This window comes from Lepisosteus oculatus, chromosome 27 (assembly GCF_040954835.1).
Source record: "Lepisosteus oculatus isolate fLepOcu1 chromosome 27, fLepOcu1.hap2, whole genome shotgun sequence".
NCBI lineage: Eukaryota > Metazoa > Chordata > Actinopteri > Semionotiformes > Lepisosteidae > Lepisosteus > Lepisosteus oculatus.
The window spans coordinates 7,615,554-7,635,283 of NC_090722.1; the positions used below are offsets into that span (position 1 = coordinate 7,615,554).

A 19,730-nucleotide genomic window follows, 5' to 3' on the forward strand; every position below is an offset into this window, starting at 1 on the left:
TGTATCAGAATGCATGTATAAATGACACATATTTATGAAAATGCACCACATGCTGTAATAATAAGAATGTGAATAATCTGTATATTGTTTTACCAGATTTAACATAACTACAATGAAAGGAACAAGGCTCATAAACTAGGTGTTGATACTTACAGTGAACGAAAAATGCTGCACTGATCACTAAGTATAATAATCCTGGTTCTGGGCTCATGGCGGAGGCTGTTGAGGTGATCAAAGAGAAAAAGCAAAGAAGAAAACATTGCAGCCCAGCTCTTGACTTTTCAAATGCGTCACAGTGCTGTAATCCCTCCCATCTCTCTCTTCCTGTTAGACAAAGGTGAATGTTTTAGCGTATTTGAACTGCTGAAGCATCAATTAAGGTTTTCACATTACAATTACCGCAGGTCCGTTTGTAATGTTATAGAGGCAACGGAGAAATAAAATACTGTAAGTCATGCTATCTGATATTAGAGAGTGTTTGTGCTCTTTTCTTGTAAACAAACAAGTCTGCATGCCTCCCCCACTTGAGACATCTCTCAGTAATGGGGGCATTTGTTATCCCTGTTGCTCCACAATGGCCAGAAGAACTGTGAACCTTCTTCTCAAACAGACATATTACGTGCACGCACAGACAAGGCCATAAAATCACCTGGCCATGAACCAGGGGGCCTGTTGATTCTCAAGTCAAATGAAGAGACCCCCTGCTCCAGAGATAAGATCATAAGTTAGGGTCATATAATGGCAAGGAACACAAGAAAGGCTTTTGGTTAAGGTTCGATTTTAAGAAACTGGTCCAAAATACTGTAGACCTCTGGTTTTCCCTTGCACAGGTTGCTGTATATTAAGAGTGGCAGGAGGCTGGAACTACAGGTCACTGGTGTATTTGCCCCTTTTCGGGTCCTGGCCTTGTGTTTCTATCATTCTCCTGCTTAAGGGCGAATCTTTGTCCCAGATTTTGATCTCAAGCAGGATTCCATCATGACCTGTAAGATTTGAGAGTGTTTTAGTCCATTTATAGTATGTTTATATCAGTCTTGACAAGTTTTCCAATCCCTGCTGATGAGAAGCAGAACAGAATGCTGCCACCACTGTGCTTGATACTTTAGAGACGCTGTTAATATACGGTAGATGCAGAGCCTGTGTAATATGCAGCACTTTGCATTTAGACCAAAAGTTCCAATAATGTCTTCTCTGACCACAAAATCTTGTGTTTGCAGTATCACTTAAATGCTTTATTTAAAAATCCTTGCAGGTTTGGAGATTAGGTTACCACTCTGACATCCAGGCCAGTGTAGTGGAGTGACCAGGTAATTTTTGACTCATGGTCATTTGTCTGTCATCTCAGCCATTGAACTCTGCAGCTCTTTCAAAGTCAGCATTAGCCTCACAGCTGCATTCCTCATCAGTTTGAAATGTGAGAATGTCTGCTCTCAAATCCTCTCTAGAGTGTCACTATGCTGCCCTCTAGTGGCTTAGACTGACACTGACACATCCATTGCTCCATCACAGATATAGACATAAGGTAAAAGTCCTTCTGAAGAAGAAGGTTTTCTGTGTGGATATGACAGTGCTAAGGGAAGGTGATTCTCTGACATCCTTGGGGATATCGGATCTCAGAGCTCTAGGGTGCAGCAAGAGCTCACCCCTAGAGTGCAGACAAGCCTGGGGGACAAGCAGGAGACCAGATTCAGACAAACAAAGGTTGCGAGGTGGGGAGTAGGAAGATAATTAATCAGATAGGTGCTGAGATGCCAAGCCATGTAGAGCTTTATAGGTATGCATGATGAGAATGTTTTACTCTCTTGAAAGAATAAAAATACTGTATAATAGGTACCTGAAGTCTGTGCATTTCCTTCTAGGCTACAATGGCTTGAATATATTGTACTATTATTTATACTGCTGTTGTTTAGAGTATTCACTCTTACAGAGCTTTTAACTATTCTAATGCTAAACCGTGTGATTGATAGAGTGAGTCGGGCGACCATAATTTCGATACTTCTGGTTTGTAGAACAGCCGCTAGATAGCGTATGATTATTGATTTGGAGTCGATCACAAAGCATGTTGTTTCAGCTCTTTTTTCATTAGTCAATAGGGTTTCCCTCCTTCGTAGGCCCCAAAAATTTCATAGGCCCTAGGCACTGTGCCTACAGTGCCTCATGGGAAATTCTCAAATTTTCAACATACTGAAAATGAACTCTGGCAGCAGTTGGTACAGTAGGTTAGTGCTCTGCGTGTTTGGGTTTGCAGTGGAGCTAGTTTATTGACTCTGCCAGGTGTTTGTGTCTTATCCTGTCACAGCTGTGACTCACTGTGCCTCCACTGCACAGTAGTAGAGGGCTGAGTCCCCTGTCTGTGAGAGGCTGATGTTGAAAACCCCGAACCTGCCCTTGGTGTTTAGCCACGCGCTGAGCTGATTCTCTCTCTCGAGGTCCCCATACGAGCTTATCACTTTCTCCGGCTTTGTGCTGGGCTGCTGTCTGTACCAGTGCACCACGGTGACCCTGGAGTCGGTATAATTGCAGTGAATGCTAGCTGTTCCTCCTTCAGCCACAGTCACTTGTGCAGGAATTTGGCTCACCTGCTCTGCAGACCTGACATCTGTGGAAGACAGCAATATGAAGAAGTGGTTGAATTTCATGATCATCCATTTTGCTTAACCAGTTGATCTAGTACAGGGTGGTGAAGGACGCCCAGCAAGCAACGGGCACCAGGCGGGATATATCATAGAGCGTTTTCATGTCCAGCAAATTTAAATAGAGGAGTTACTTAGCTAGAGGTCTGAACACTGTTCGATCCTTTGCGAATGCCTGCCAATAGCTAACTTGGTCAGTGATCTACTCAGACAAGCAGCGCAAAAGCAGAAACCTGATGAACTGGATATACAGCAGAACTCTGGACACTTACAGTGAAGATGTGTAACTGTGTGCAGAAGGAGAAACAGCCATCCTTTTTCTGAGCCCATCGTACAGTGTGAAGGAGAGTCGCAGAAGAGCCAAGAGTTTTGTGTAAGCACATGTCCCTCCCACCTGCACCACATCACTTCCTGTTTGAAGACAGATTTCATTGCTCTGAATTATAACAAAATACTTCTTTGTAATGTTAAGTGTATTTTTCTTAACAAGTGTGCATGCCACAGATGAATGTGGATTTCTTTGTGACAAAGTCAGAATTGAGTTGATTAGGTTATTTTTATAGCTGTGTATTTTCCTACCTTTGAATTAATGCAAGGATAACCACTGGTGGCAGAAACTGCTTCATTCAGTCTTTCAGTCTGAAAATGATTGTCATACTGCACTTGGACATTCACATACTGTACATTACGAACTGTTCAATTGTTCGTTCTTGCTTCAGATTAGTACTTCTTAATATCTAATACTGTACTCTTAGTCTGACACATTAGAAAAATTTCCCACCTCAGCACTGAAGAGACTGAGACTTCCTCTTTCAGGATGAGACTGTCTTTGCTGCTACACTAGGTTGAAATGAAAGGCTTATAAAACAGCAATAAAGTAATTCTAAATGCATACCTTACAGTATGTAGAAGATGTGTTTCTGTTGGCTGTTGTTAAATATGACTAAGTATTTTACTAGACTTTGCCAACAATTGAGTATAGAACAGAACTTTTCCAAACCTGGGCTTTATATGATTTAAAGAAATATTTCTTACTGCTGCTCTTTCTCTTTTGAGGATCTTTTCCCCCCCACTAGAGGGCAGTACATGCTCTTGTAACACAAAATAAATCCATATACAGGTAAGAGGCATGTGAGCGCTTTGCCTTCACATTCTCTCAGTTTCTCCATTGTTCAGGCCATCATGAGATCTACAGAGAAACTAGTGAAAACATTCATTTCTTTTCAATGTTATTGAAGATTACTTTCTGGGAAGTGGAGAATTTACATTTGAATTATTTAGACTAGATTATTGGTATTATAGACAATCTAGATTAGATTAGGGCTTTAATGGCACAAAATGCGTGTGCACCAGAACACATGTGTGCTCATCACATTCACCATTTCTAGAACACAATGCAGGATAAAGAAGAAGGGACAAAATTAGCAGCAAACACTTCAAAACTTTACATGCATTTCATAGAAACACAATCCCCCAATTAAAGCAAAGTGTAAATATGGTAAAAGTGTGTATTTATAAAAGTGTAGATTTGTAGTGTATGATCAGAAATATTTCTGGTTCATTACATTACAGTTCATTACAGAGTTTCATTTTCTATGTCTTTATGGCCCAACACACAATAACAGCAGTGAAGGGGTTTAAGTCAGGGGGAGGTTTCTGTGTGGCGTTGGTGCAGCTGCTCTCACTGTGGGCTGCAGTGCACAGAAGTAAACCGAAGAGTCTGAGAGCTCCACAGAGCTGATCTGAAGATGGAATGTATTCTCCTTTTTCTCTGCCGAAAGACGGTTTTTGAACTTCTCAGGGACACTTTGCTGTTTCAATAGCTCATTGTATATGAGGTATGGAGGCTGGGGGACAGTTTGAATGTACCAGAACAAGTACGAGGTTGTAGACCCTTCCTTATAAAAACAAGGAATTGTTGCATTTTGTCCTTCTTTAGCTGTGATTGAAGACATAGACTGGTTCACAGACTGTCCCCTTGCGTGTTCTAGACATAAAGAAAAAGAAGAGGTTAATAAATCAGTTGAGAGGTTAATATGATATAAAACAGTAACAATGGTAATAGTAAGGTCCCACAAACCTTTTCTGAAGCAGAGAACTATGATGACGGTCCAGTGAAATATTTCCAGTTTCATAGCTGTCCTGAGTGTTTCTCTCTGAGTGACTTATCAATACAACCTCTATTCTCGTTTTGTCTCTTCATTTGAACAGCAGCCTGTATAACCACACTCTCACACAAAGACAGCTGTCTCCACCCCTTATGACAGAGAAGCAGGAACTCCATCACTGCTTTTAGATGACAGAGGTACCAAACCTCTGTTTACTTCCAGTGTGTCTCCACAGTCTTCCCCAGGATATTAGAACACCCAGCTCTCTTTAGTGCAGTACAGATGAGGTCATAGAGTGTCTCTAATATCAGGGTACAGTCATGAATCTGTAATCTGTTATGTCATCTTAAACTTCAAAGAAAGGTCAGAGAAGAGGAAATGTTCTTGTAATGTTTTTTTTTCACTATAGATCCCTGAAATGCTCTGCTAATTACATGACCAAAGTCAGACATTTTGCCATTATCTTTACTCTCTGCTTTTTATAACCGGTTCCCAACCCAAACACACACATTCCCACATCATTAACAGGATCTATCCAGGTAAAAAAACTAAAAGAACCAGAAATACTGTAGGATTTAAGAAGGGGACTTGTCTCTGTCTTTCTGTAAAAACTGCAATTTTAATCCCTTACAATGAAAGTATTGGAGAAAACAATTAAATGTCAGAGAAAACAATACATTTCTACAATATGAAAGCAACCAAAAAGCTTCTCTGTACATGGTGTTCACTTCACTTCATTTTGACTGCACATATTAACATATGTGTTGCCAGTTTCTGCATGGCGTTGCTGTGAGTTTCCTGTCACTGTGGGGCTCAGGGCGCAGTAGTACAGGGCTGAGTCTGTCACTGTAGCGGAGGAGAGTTTCAGCTCCACACGTTTCTTCTCTTTATCAACTGCAGCTGAGAAGCCAGGGATTGGGGGGCTGGCTTTGACATCTGTACCAGTCTCATAGATGAGGATGATGAATTCCATGGTTCTTCCTGGAAGCTGTCGATACCACTGTAAATTGTTGACATCACCTGTGTAGTTACAGATGAGGGAAGTGCTGTGTCCCTCGCTGACAACTTGTGATTTAGATGTTGGGACAATCGTGTTTGCCCCACTCTCTCCTGACAACATAAAAAAGAGATTGTCATTTGACAATTCACATACACTTCTCTTATTCCCTGTCTTAAGACTTTAGCTTAGATTCTCTTAAAAATTTGATTTTGCCCTGTGCCCTTTGCCAAAATGTACAGTGCCATTTTGTGCTTTCCATTACTGTTGAATCAGAGAATCGGGTTTTAAAGGTACAATAATACAGTACAATAATACAGATGTTCACATGATAAACCAGATGTTCACATGATAAACTGTGGAAAACCAAAATGAAATGTGTTACGGCATAGCACAATCGATTTAAAATGGAGAAAATACCCATTTTTAACATATTAAATCCGCTGACTGTTAGACAGTAATTGTACTTACCTGATATAGTCAAAACCAGAAGAATACAGAAGAACATCATGATGATGCAGAAACACTGACAACCTGACTAACTCAGAGTATGAGGTTTCTGTGACAGCTTGCCTCAGAATGTAAGCTCTCAGGGAAGTCCTCTCTGAAGAAGTAAGGTTACAGGGGCCGCCTCTCTCAGACATGAAGTGATGGCCTCTCTCAAACCATAACATCTCAGTGACCTTAATGATCAAGTGTCTAGGCCTCCCAAACGTCATTCTACCCTGCCTGAGCTAGATGGAGTTTAAAGGTTAAGAAACATTTATCTCTATATAAGACAAGTGTTGTGGAAAGTCTTCAGCAGAGTAGCAGGAGATGGCCTTGTGTAGTTTTAGTCTTTGTTGAGCTCAGTGCACACAGCAAAGCAATGCTGGGACTGCCCTGCAGGACAAACAGACTGGAGGTACTTCCCAAGACTTCTTTAAGGTACAGCTGCAGGTGGAACATGGCAGAGGTTAGTTAGGTGCAGACTCAGGCGGTTTTTGTCCTGTTCTTCTCTTAACAAACGTTGGAAGCAATCACTTTTGGCTGCTTTAGCAAAGTAATTTGTTATCTCACTTTGACAGATAATTTTGCCTTGATGTTAACTGCAGGTATTAAATGGTCACATTCAACAATGCACCTTCTGTAAGCACTAACACTGTAACCTTAAATATACACAGATACGATTGTCCCACTTCATAAGTGGTGGGATGTTAAATATCCCTCTGAAGTATGAATGCCTGCAATTGAAAAGGAACCAAATTCTCTGTACTAAAAATGTACTGTATCACTAAAACCGGAGCATTGTTTTTAGCCCTAGAATTCCACAATATAGGAAATCATAATTTCCTAATATAAATACCATAGCAACTCCTCTTGTAAAGTTCTAAGCCTGGTGTTCTTTATAGTGCCCACATTACCTGGACAGAATCTGGTTCCAAATCTGATTGGAAAGAACAGCTCTGTGATTACACAGCTTTGGAGGAATAGGGGGTATTGATTATTTTTCAAATATTTAGCTTAATTTATATTTGTAGTCTTACTTTGAACCATATCAGTTTAATTTATTTATCTTGTATGTGTAACCTTAGAACACCAGCAGGTATGGATGTATTTTCCGAATGTTTCAATTGCTCTCTTTAATTTTATCTTTGATATTCATGCTGTATGTCAAGTCTATTAAAATAGAATAAAAAAATCATATTTCTTACATTTGAAATCATCTCACATTAAGGCAACTGGTAGAATACAGTAGATCAAATTGAAAATGTGTGATTGCTTCAGTAAGCTCTGAGCTCTTTTTCATAGTCATGTAAGCACATTTGTTGCCATGTCACTGCATTTTATCCACTGACATCTTCACAGTCTTCACCACTGTGGGCTGCACTGCACAGTAGTACATCACAGCATCTTCCAGCTGAGTGTCACTGATGTGAAGCTCAGTTACAAGATTGATCTTGAAGGTCATTGAGAAACGTCCCTTAGGTTCAGCTGAATTGTATCCATAAATCAAGAGCTGAAGAGCTTCACTGGGTCTCTGCAGATACCAGTACATACTGTTATAGTTTGTAAAGCTGTGGTTACATCTCAGTACAGTCTTCTGTCCTGTAGAGGAAAATACCTTGAAGGGCTGATCAATTTCAGCCTTTGTGTGACCTACAGTAAAATCAGAAAATAAATGCTGGTTACTAACAGACATACAGTACATAAGTAAAATCTACATACAGTTAGTGGAGAATGAAAATAAAAAATACACATACTTATGAAAGATATTATTGGGATCATTACTATGAAAAACATGTTTCCAGTTCTTGGTGACATTCCCAGTACAGATCTTGACTCCTCTAATCTCTCTGGTGCAGATTTGTCTCCCTGAAGCCAGTCTGCGATGAAACAGACGTGTTACTGCACTTATACCTTACTGACGAAGGTACTGACTTTGTACTGCACATACTGCCACCTAGTGTTGAGTACAACTATAACACTTTAATTTCAAATAACCATTTGAGTTTTATTCTATTAGTGTCTTTCCTCAATTTACAGATAGCTTGGGTTCATATTTCTCGACTCTTAATATGAACATATAAAACGATTCCTAGACAAATTGTTAAATGTTCTAGCCTACTGTATACAGCATGCAACAGAAGATTGAGTCTCAAATACAGTACGTCTTTGATCAGGTGTTTAACTTAGCACAGCAATTCCTATAATTCAGCTTCCTTCTGGTGTTCAGAGATTTCAGTAATTCTACAACTGCCTTTGTACTGCTCTGCCTGCCTGGGTGATGAAGATGCACGTCTGGAAGTTATTGACTTGGCATCTTTAGAGTAAAATACTGTAATTTGTCATTATTGCCTTGTAAGGGTTCCTAGCATTTTTGCGATTTTTTGCAACAAGAGAATGGCTTCCCATTTGCAAGTCAGTAAAGCGCAATATTCTTTCTAAGATATTCTTCCTGAAACAGAAGACATCTTGTGTTGGCTTATTTTTGCCCATTCCAAAAAATAGACTCTTTCTGTTTGTCGACATCCAGAATATCAGAGCAAACTATGAACAAAAAATATATAGCTGGCATGAACAGAGTTCACCCCTGTCTAACTTGAGGCTGGACCACAAGAAAACAAACTGGGCACAGACGGTTTTTAAAAACCAAAGGCAGAAAGACTTTGCTACTTCGGCAGAGCAAAGCAAGGCAAAAGCTCCTTCTCTCTCTATCTGTCTGCTCCGGGACCCTGCCAGCACAGAGAACCAGCTATAGAAGAAACAATCCCGATCAGCTGCATTTTACCAGCATGAAGTTTAAACTCTTCACGGACGTCTGGACAACAGATCTGTTGAGTAACTTCATTATTTAGAATTATTCACATTATAATTAACGAGAGTTGAACTACTACCCAAACACATATTTAGTTCACAACTGTGAATGCATACTAGTGTCTGAGAATATTAATGTGATTTAACAGTATGAGACTGATAAAAATAAGGAGGTAGACCATAACATTATAATTGATGCGTATTTTAACTCTGAAGTTATTAGTTCTGATCTTTGTAATCCCTGAGTGAACATTCAGCTTTTGAGTCCCAGCAGATCATTTCACAGATATACTGTACAGTATATGCTATTACGTTTGTTATGCATGTTTTGGTTAGATCGATAAATTGCATATTTTACATTTGGAATCTGTGTGGGAGACTATAAAATATTCTGTTTGATTGGTACCTAAAACTCATAAAGTACTCGTGCAATTTATTGTTGCAATTTCTGATTGTTACAGCAAATCTAACCCCCCAATCTCCTACACTATAATAAGCTTTGTTTCAGAACACAATATCACAGTTTTGAGGAACTCTTCGAGAATGAATCCTACTTTAATGAGCTCTTAGGGTTAAGAAAAAACATTTCAAATCACAGTGTAAATAAGCTGAACAGAAGCTTGGGCCGATCGGTTTAGCCATAGTCTTACGGAAACAACCCTATACACTGAGACTTTTGTTATGTAACATGTTATGCGCCGTATAAATGGCTGACCCTGCACTCTGACCTCAAGCTTCTCTCTTCCCCCCGTGTGTCTGATGGAGAGCAAGCTGGGGTATGCGAAAAGACAAATTCCTAATGCAAAAAATTGTATAGGGCTAATAAAATGATCTTATTCTTATTCTTAACAGGAATGGACAACCTGCAATTTGCAGATTATCCAGTAGGTGGGGATATTTGACAATAAAGACATCTCGATTGGCCTACGAAATTAAACAGGATGCACAGCGATCGCTTTCCACTTTAGAATTCTCAAATTTGAGAATCCACTTTAGAATTTTTAGCATGAAATCTGCAGTTTGTACTGCAGCGATGCTCTGTAAAATCCCGGAATTAGCCTAAGCACCAGGCGCGTTTTTTTAAAACCAGTTCTGTACTTTCCAGGAACATTTTTCAGGTCACTTATCTACTGTCATTCTTTAAGACTGGGAAAATCTAGCCTTCGATATTGCCTTTCCTCACTGAAGGCTGGCAGGGAGCACACACTGTATTGCTCCTCTTGGGTACTTGAATGGACATAAATCTCTGGGGCTCTTATGAATTTACAAGCCCTGAGCTGTGCCTCTGTGTCATTACTTTCCCGAGTACAGGAGAAACTGGCTTCTCCCAGCCAGGTGGCACGATGAGAAATATAGCAGCAACCAAGGTCATGTAACTCTCCCCACACTGACTGTAAGCCAGTGCTGCTGGATACATTTTAGGGTATTAACTTGATTTCATGCCTCTATCCTGTGTTCACATAGAGGACACAACCAAGTTGGAATACACAGCAGTTCTATTTATTACCACATACAGTACATTGTAAAAAATACAATACAGATTGTTAAAACAACATACTGCACAATAATTTGAAGACATCCTGTTCACAGACTTGATAGTACACCCCAGTTACTGCTCTGGGGAACAGGAATGTTTTGCCCAGGCAACAGAGTCAAAACTCTGCCTTGTGCTCTTAGGTATCCTTTCTTCTTGCAGGCCTTAAAACCTGCTCTCAAAGCTAATGTGGGGCAGCAGTTAAAGTAATAACAGCAGTCCGGAGAGAGCTTTTGAGATCTGACAAGGTCAGGCTACAGGGTGCCAGAGGATTATGTAATAAATGTTAATATAGGCCCAACAACAGTGAATGTTATATAGCAAACAGTGTTAAGCATAATAGAAATATCGTGGAAGAACTGGACAGGTCATAACCGTAATAGGAAAGACGAAATGATGAAAATATCTTACAGTTGTTTCTCCCCTAAGTGAATGCGCTCATGTCTTTTTAGGTTGCTTAAGTCACTAAAACTCCTCCCACACTGACTGCAACTGAAAGGTTTCTCTCCTGTGTGAATGCGCTGGTGGCGTTTCAGCGTGCTCAAAAGACTAAACGTCTTCTCACACTGACTGCAGCTGAAAGGCCTCTCGCCAGTGTGAACACGCTGGTGGCTTTTTAATTTGCTCAAGACATTGAAGCTCTTCGCACACTGACTGCAGGTGAAGGGTCTCTCTCCTGTGTGGATGCGCTGGTGCTTGATCAGATCACTCGAATTGCTGAAACTCTTCCCACACTGGGTACAGCTGAAGGGTTTTTCTCCAGTGTGGATGCGGTGGTGGGATTTTAACGCCCCCGACTGGCAAAAACTTTTGCCACAAAGCGTGCACTTGAACGGCCTTTCCCCGGTGTGAATGCGCTGGTGCTTCTTCAGGTCACTTGAATTAATAAAACTCTTCCCACAGTGACTGCAGCTGAAAGGCTTTTCTCCTGTGTGGATGCGCTGGTGGCGTTTGAGGGTGCTCAGGTCAATAAAGCTCTTCCCACACTGACTACAGCTGTACGGCCTCTCTCCTGTGTGAGTGCGCTGGTGGCTTTCTAGGCTGCTCAAATCGAGGAAACTCTTCCCACACTGACAGCAGATGAACAGTTTTTCCCCCGTGTGAATGCGCTGGTGCCTTTTTAAACCTCTCAAGTCAATAAAACTCTTCCCGCACTGGTTACAGATAAACGAGCGCTCTCCTGTGTGGATGCGCTGGTGGCATTTCAGAAAACTGAGCCGGCTGAAGCTCTTCCCACACTGGCTGCACGTGAAAGGTCTCTCTCCCGTGTGAACTCGCTGGTGGCATTTTAAAACGCTCAAATGACTAAAACTCTTGCCACACTCGCTGCAGATGAAGGGTCTCTCTCCGGTGTGAATGCGCTGATGCCTGTTAAGGTCACTTAACTGACTGAAGCTCTTCCCACATTGGCTACAGCTATATGGCCTGTGGCCGGTGTGAAAGTGCTGGTGTATTTTAAGGTTGGATAACTGGTTAAAACTCTTGCCACAGTGACTGCAGATAAAGGGTCTCTCTGCTGTATGACAGCGGTGATGCCGGTTTAGGTCACTTAACTCGGGAAAACTCTTCCCACATTGGCTGCAACTGAAAGGTCTATGCTCCGCGTGAAGGCGCTGGTGTATTTCAAGATCAGACGGCTGGGTAAACCTCTTCTCACACTGAGAGCAGGAGTACAGCCTGTGTTCTGGCAGGATAAGCTGGTGTGGCACAAGATCTCCCAAGCGACTGACACTCTTCCCACAGTGGGTGCTGTGATGGACAGCGTCTGGGTTTCGAGTGGATCCCTCGTTGTCCTTACTCGCAGGCGGTGGAGCGGACGTAGTGGGGAGCTCGTGCTGTTGCTGATTGTGCTGTAATGACAGTCTTTCCACCCTGACTGAGCAAGGCCTCAGAACTATAATATCCAGCGGGTTGGTCTTCCTGATTTCCTGGTCTCGGAGTTGCTCTTCCCCTTTGCAGTCCTCTGTGTAATGGCCCTGCTGGCTGTGATCAAACTCAGCCCTGTTCCCATCTGAGTGTGTGGACTGGGTCTCCCTCTCCACCTTAATGTGGACGCAATCCAGCTCAAGGGCCTCTTCCTTCACGAATGGAGATCCCTCACAAGGTCCACGCAGAAGATCATTGCCTTCTTCTTCTTTGATGTGAACCGGCAGTGGCTCAGTGTGCTGCTCTGTGGATTGAGCCGAGTGGGGCTCGGTGCTCTGTTCAGTAACTCGAACAGTATCCAGCTCGTTCAGCTCCTCTTCTTTGACACCCTGTTCAACACCACACTCTAGTCCAGTGAGACTTTCTTTCGCATTCTCAGTGTCCAGATTACTGAGCCCTGCCGTGCTGTGATCAGATCTCAGTAGTTTGAGACTGTGTGAAACCCACTCAGGTGCCCGTGTCAGAGTGCTGATGTGTTTTCCACTCTCTTTGCTCCTGTGCCGCTGGGCGAGAGTGTCCTTGCCTGCCAGAGCGGGGCATTCTGGGCCACGTCTGCGACTGGAGCCCCACTGCTTCTCACAGTGCCGCTGTTCAATAGAAAGCCTTTCGCTGGCATCAGGGGTGGCCTGCACTGCTCCTGTAGGACAGACAGGATGAGAGAACAGTGCATTTAACAGGGGGGCTGTGGGGAGTCCAGTCACAACCATGAGCTCCAGTTCACTGCACTCTCATTGCATGCTCAAAACAACAAAATATTCAGGATTACTTAAGGGCTTTCAGAAAAGAAAAAAAAATGCCTTATGGTGTTGTTACAATTCAGTATGATTTGAAAAAAAATGAATACATATATTCTGTGACTCTTGTCTTTGCACTTGAAGAGAGCTGTTTCCCCTGTTTCAGTAATGGATTATGTATTTAGGATCTTTGAATTTCACAGACATGGATGCCGGAACCTGAATCTTTTGAAATGTTTGTATTGTGATAGGAGGTCTTGAATTTTAGGGAGATGATGCACTATTTGGGTGAAGATAGGGAAATGTTCTTAAACTAATGGTGGGGGGACTGCGGAAGAACATATCTTTACATTGGATCACTTTAAACTCATTAAGAGTTTTTATACATACAAACTTCAGCATTTGTTTTAGTTTTAGTGACTTAAGTTTTGGTTTTAAGAGAGTGTATCTGGGCACACTGAGGTTAAATGCAATGCATGGGCAGTTTCACTGTTTTTGTGAACACAGCCTTTTAAAAGAAGCCTATATTTATAGTAGATACACTCTCTTAAAAATAAAACAATTGCTTATGTTTTTTTTCTAAATTTGCTGAAAGTAAAATACAAAAATAACAATCAAGATGGAAAAAGTGTGCAAAAAATGTTATCATTTAAAATATAGAAAAATATTTTATGAGACTTTTGGCCATTAAAATACAACAGTATTATGATGTTTAAGATGGCTATATTATTTTCAAAGATAGAACCAAGGCTCCCACCATTGAGTTTCATTATTTATTCTTGTAGTTATCATCCTCCCTACATTGAATGATTCTTGACTAAATTGTCATTTTCTAATTAAATATATACTGTATATAATCATTTGTCGTCTTCTGTGCCTGTACTAATGTATGGGTGGCTATTCTTCTTAGATTTCCTAGATAATTGCATCTAATTATTATCCAATTATTACATTGAGGTTTGAGAAATTAATCACTGACTATTTAAGGTTAATTCATGCAAAATATCAATGGAGCAAACCAATGTATGCATCAATAATGCAAAGAAATCCATAGGTTTATATACCAAAACTGGCACATGGAATAGTCTGTCAGTAATAACATTCATTAACATTTCAGGGTTTTTTTTGTACTGCATTTTAATCTAATATTTGACCTGTGCACAGCTTCCACCAGAAACACAGCTGTTTAATGTTTCATCAGTCATGTATTGAACTTGATCACAACAGCATCAGACCTTACTGTACCCCTGGTAGGAACCCACACACCTGGGATCATCTGCACAGGTTATACAAGGACAAACTCCTGTATGTACAGTACCAAGAGCCTTTCTGTGATTGGCTGGAAAAAGACCAGCAGAGCTCCATGCCCTGAAGATGGCTATTTGAAAAAAATGCTTGTAGCGTTCATATGTATTTTTCAGGATAAGTTTTGCATTCCATGTTCGATAGTAAAGGTGTTTATGGTTTCATTTACAGTTCTGCTATTGTGTCTTGTCCATGAAAATAAATGTCAAAACTGTCAATTAAAAACAAATTCCCCAGCCAACAACACCGAATTCCATCAATCGCAACTCCTAAGACGGATCGAAATGCATGCTTCTTGTTGCTGGAAGAAAACGTTACTTGTGAAGGCTGATTACAAACACAAATATTTAACACCTGGACACACAGTAATGACTGTAGCCCCCACTACAACTAAACGAGAGCACAGTCATTCTCTCACTAAGACCCAAGCGCTTACACGTTACTGTTAATTTTGTTTCGGCGCTTTTTGTGCACATTGGTCTGGCTTTTGGCTGCGTCCTACTGGATGATAATTTGTCCTCAATCGATTGAGAATCTGGTTTAAATAATAATTCATACATAATAATCTTAATGTAAAATGTGAAGCTACAGTATCACATTGCTAGAAATGTACAGTAATATTGAAATCTGGCTTGTTCTGGTCAGCTCTTGTCTTCCTTCACGCCTTTTTTAATAAAACTGTAAAACAGTAGCAGTAATTATCATTAAATAACCAAGAACGCTGCTCTGCTCAGATAGTCCATATCCAGCACTACAGCAGATTTTTTTTTTTTAATGACAGCTCAGTCCTGACTTACCGGCCCCGGGTTGTGTCAGCTCTGCCCCCGTGATTCCCGGACAGATCCGGACAGACCCAACACGATCCCTCTCGCCGGGATGCGACATCCTTCCCAGATCCCAGGCGGCTCCCGATCCCCCCTGCTGCCGCAGCTGAAATTGTGCAGGCGCGTCTTCCTTTTCTTTCTCCATCTGAACTTTTTCAGTCTGGGGAGAGTGGGCAAGCGGTCCCAATTCACACCAGGTTCCCCGTTAAGGGGGCGGATTTGAAGTCAGATCCGTGCTCGTAAGGCAAACGTCCAGCTCTTCTTGCAAGACGCCTGCTATTCGCTCAGTACTGCCTTCCTACACTCATTCCCTGTGTACGATTTACCAAGGCGTTGAGCATTGATATCGTTACATTGTGAAAGCACTCAAAAATGGTAACGGGGAGGGGGGTGGGTGGAGTGGAATTCTTTATTTCAATAACCAGCCAAAGCAAAAACATCCTCTGCTATTACTAGCCCCTCTTCATCATTGTGGGCGTGACGTCAGCCCCTGAGGTCACAGCTGTCACGGCACATCTCGACGCCTCTTTCACATCCCGCGAGATGTGGTAATTCAAGCCAGAGTAGATGAGAGAGCTCCAGAGCTGGGGAGATGAAGTCATCGTGCCGGACCGGTCGCTTCTCCTTCTTCTAGGACTTAAGTTACGAGAAGAAAACAAAAACTTATAAGGGATTCATCATTGTCTATTTGAAGCCCAGATTCAGAGTTTTAGACTTTTTTTATTCAGGGACGAAAAACCCTCTAAGTGTGTTGCATTTGTTTTACCGTCTTTACTTTTAAGTACAGTGTTTTTTTCTCCCCATTTCGTTATTTTTTTTGTAGTAATTCTGACTGCTCGTTTGAGTTCTATTACCTACAGTACGGTCTGCAGGAATTTGTAGTGACATATGCACATGAACAATGTGATTGATGAAAATAAGGAGGCACACATGACAGAGTGTACACAACAAACGTGCGTACACATGGTTTCATTTTACACATGGAATACAGATGCTTTCTGGAGCTACTGTAAAACTGACAGGCTGAGTCATAAATCTAGCAAATAATTTTTTTAATTAAATTTCACGTTCTTTCAACTTTGTTTCAGCTTTTTTTTCTAGTAACATATACACAGTTTTTCCTGTTCCTGTCATAATATTTTCTTTTCACTTTTGTCATAGACTATTGTTTTCTATAACTGGTCCTCCAAACCTTAGCTCTTAAAATGCCTTATAAAAGCATAATTTGAGGAAACCAGAAATCAGTATTACTTGATTAGTGATTATTCACTGAGGCAGCAGGGTGGCGCAGTGGTTAGTGTTGTGGGCTCTGGTCTGAGTGTGTATGTGTTTGTCTGTGTGTGTGTGCCCTGTGTGCCTTGTGCCTGTTGCTTGGCACAGGTCAGCTGTTACTGCAATTTCTTACTACGGCTGGGCTACCGCAATGTATAAAATGTCTACTGCGCTTTGTGCATTGATGTTTGTACAATACCAGGCTTGTTGGATTCACAGATAACGAGACACCGCAGGTCATTGTGACTAGGGATTTCTGTAAGCTGGTGATAATCAGTTGGAAATTGAGCAAATACTACAGATTCATTAACATGAACCAAAGAGAATTTACAGCATAAACTAATCTTATTTAGTAAAAAAAAAAAACATAGATTTGCTCGTGCTTTTCTGTTGTAAATTACAGGTCATTATGTCATTATGCTATGTAGATTTTACAATTCTAACAATAACATAATGAACAAAATCACAAAAATGTGGGAAATTTAAACACTTTTCTGGGTCTTTAGTCATTTCTTTATGGGACAAGCTGACAGTTGCAGAGATATGAATCCCTTAAATCTCATTCAACACAGAACTGCTTTGGAAACAGTTTATAAAGTTCTTTTTATTAACTTAGAGTGTGGACGTGAAACAGTTCTGTTCAATTACTGCATTTTGAAATGGCAGTTTTTATCCAGTAACACACGGTCTTGTTACTCCAATAAATCAATCTCCATAAATCAATTCTATTTAAAAAGTAACAAATAATGTGGATGCAGAAATAAATAATGGACAACCCTTATAATGCAGCCTATCAGTTGCAAAGTCAAGCAGTACTGCTTTCCAGTGTAATGTGAATCCCAGCTCACACAGTGCACGTTCTATGAACTGAACTGAGTTTTTGTCAGCCTCTCTCACAAGATTCACACACTGTGCTTCGACCGCACAGTAGTAGGAGCCCGAATCTTCAGCTTGTGAATTGCTGACATTGAAAACTCCCGTCCTCTTCTCCATGTTCACTGACCCACTGAACTGGTTCTCCTCGTTTTGTGTGGAAAACAAGATCATTATAATCTCTGGGCTTCCATTTGCTCTTTGCCTGAACCAGTGTAGACTGCGGGCATCAGAACTTGAATAGTTGCAGTAAAGGATCGCAGTCTCTCCTTCTGTTACAGTCAGCGAGGCTGGCCTCTGGGACACCTGAGACTGAGATCTCACACCTGCGTAAGATTTCAGATTTTACATGTTAATGTAAATATATAAGTAAATGCTAAACAGATTGATCAAAACTGGTTACATTTTGGGTACTTTTATAAGAACGTTTATTTATCAACAGATGGTAATAAAGTATATTTGAAATACTTACATAGAAAGAAAACCAGTGCAATAACCACTGAGTGCAATAATCCGGATTTGAGACCCATGGTAGAGGCTGTGGCAGTGATCACTGAGTAAAAGTGATCTGTGAGTAAAAGGCTGTTCATTCATGTTATGTTCTGCAAGTGCATGAACTGCTGTAATCCCTCCCACCTTCCTCTTCCCAGTAGAAGACAGTGATGATGTAAGAGCTTTTCCTTTAAACTGCAAAAGCCTTTATTATTTGGTTTATACTGCCATTCAAGAACGTTATGTTTTACAGATGTATTCTCACAGGTCATTGGGAAACAAAGTACTTCATTGCCTTAATAATGTGCTCGTGGGACCTTAAACGAGAAATTAACACTCTCCTACACATCTACAGCAATACCCTTAAATCTGCGTCCAAATACGAAATTGTTGACTATAGTTAGTTGCAACCTCCCTTTTAAAACAAGTTTATTAAGTGGGTCATGGACGTTAGGCAGATGTCACTTACGGTAGTTCCATTGTACATACTGTTGCTGATGTCAGTAGTAACAGAGTTGAATCAATTAAATGAGCTCACAAAAATTGCAAATAATTCTTTAAAAATTAAATTCTAAACATTTTTTTGTGCAGGGAATGCATTCGCTCATTTGTTTAACTGTCTGCTGTGTTAATACTTAGAAATAAAAATAATGGAATTACACAATGAAGGTAGTTTCAGGGTGAGAGTGAGTATAGCCTACTGTATAATCAGCTTGGACACTGGACCACTTGCTTTGCGTGTGAGCAGTCTAGGAACTGATGACCACGGGCGTCTCTCCAGACCTGACCAAATGCTTGTGTGTTCATGCATCTTGCTTAAATATCAGCCAGCGTTAACAACGTGTGCCTTCGTTGGCATTATTTCTAAAAACAAGCAACAATAGAGTCCTTTGCATCTCTCTAAAGGTGTTACAAAAATCAGAAAAATCAGAATGCTGGACAAATGTTTAAATTTAAAAGATTAAATGAGCTAAAAAAGTTATTTATTTCTGAGCAGAGCGGTGCTAGAGCTTCTGTAAAAATTAAATATATTAGTGGCATGAATTGGTCACCCATTCTGTTCCTATGATAATATGGCTCTTTGGATGGTAGTTAACCATTAATTGAGAAGAGTAATTCTCTCTGTCCAGAGGGGCAGGACATTTCAAATACACTGGGTTAACGAGAGGTTCAACTGTTCTAGGAAAACTCTTGATTTTTTCCTTAGTGTTTTATATTCCTATGTGTTTCCAGTTTCTGTAAGGTGTTGCTGTGAGTTTCCTGTCACTGTGGGGTTCAGGGCACAGTAGTACAGGGCTGAGTCTGTCACTGTAGTGGAGGAGAGCTTCAGCCCCACACGTTTCTTCTCTTTATCAAGCTCGATGTTGAAACGGTGGTCTGCAGGGTCAGATCTGCTCTCTGTCAGAGTAGCTTCATGAATGAGGACGATGAATGCCAAACGCTGGCCAGGATACTGCCTGTACCACTGCAGATAGAGCACATCACCGGTGTAGACACACGAGAAGGTCACACTGCCTCCCTCTCTGACATGTTCTGACTCTGAAGCTGGAGTCAGTGTGTTACCTGAACTGTCCCCTGCAAAAAACAAATATTTTATTTACAGTCAAAGAACATCACATTCTTAATGGAACTGGAAGACATGTTTCAGCAGATCACATAATATGGGCAAGAGCTATTTTTCATTGCCTCAAGATAGTGATACTTTTAGGTAGTCATTTATTTGATTTTCTTTTTA

At 40.9% G+C, this 19,730-nt stretch overlaps 1 protein-coding gene across 1 annotated transcript; it reads right to left on the reverse strand.

Moving 5' to 3' along the window:
• Positions 1–10,519: 10,519 nt before the first annotated feature.
• LOC102694515 (oocyte zinc finger protein XlCOF6-like) lies at positions 10,520–15,803 on the reverse strand. Its single transcript, XM_015336504.2, has 2 exons — positions 15,332–15,803; positions 10,520–13,132 (listed from the first exon to the last, which is right to left on the reverse strand). Exons 1-2 carry the CDS (start codon positions 15,501–15,503, stop codon positions 10,977–10,979), a joined length of 2,328 nt encoding a protein of 775 aa, XP_015191990.2. The 5' UTR covers positions 15,504–15,803; the 3' UTR covers positions 10,520–10,976.
• Positions 15,804–19,730: the final 3,927 nt, after the last annotated feature.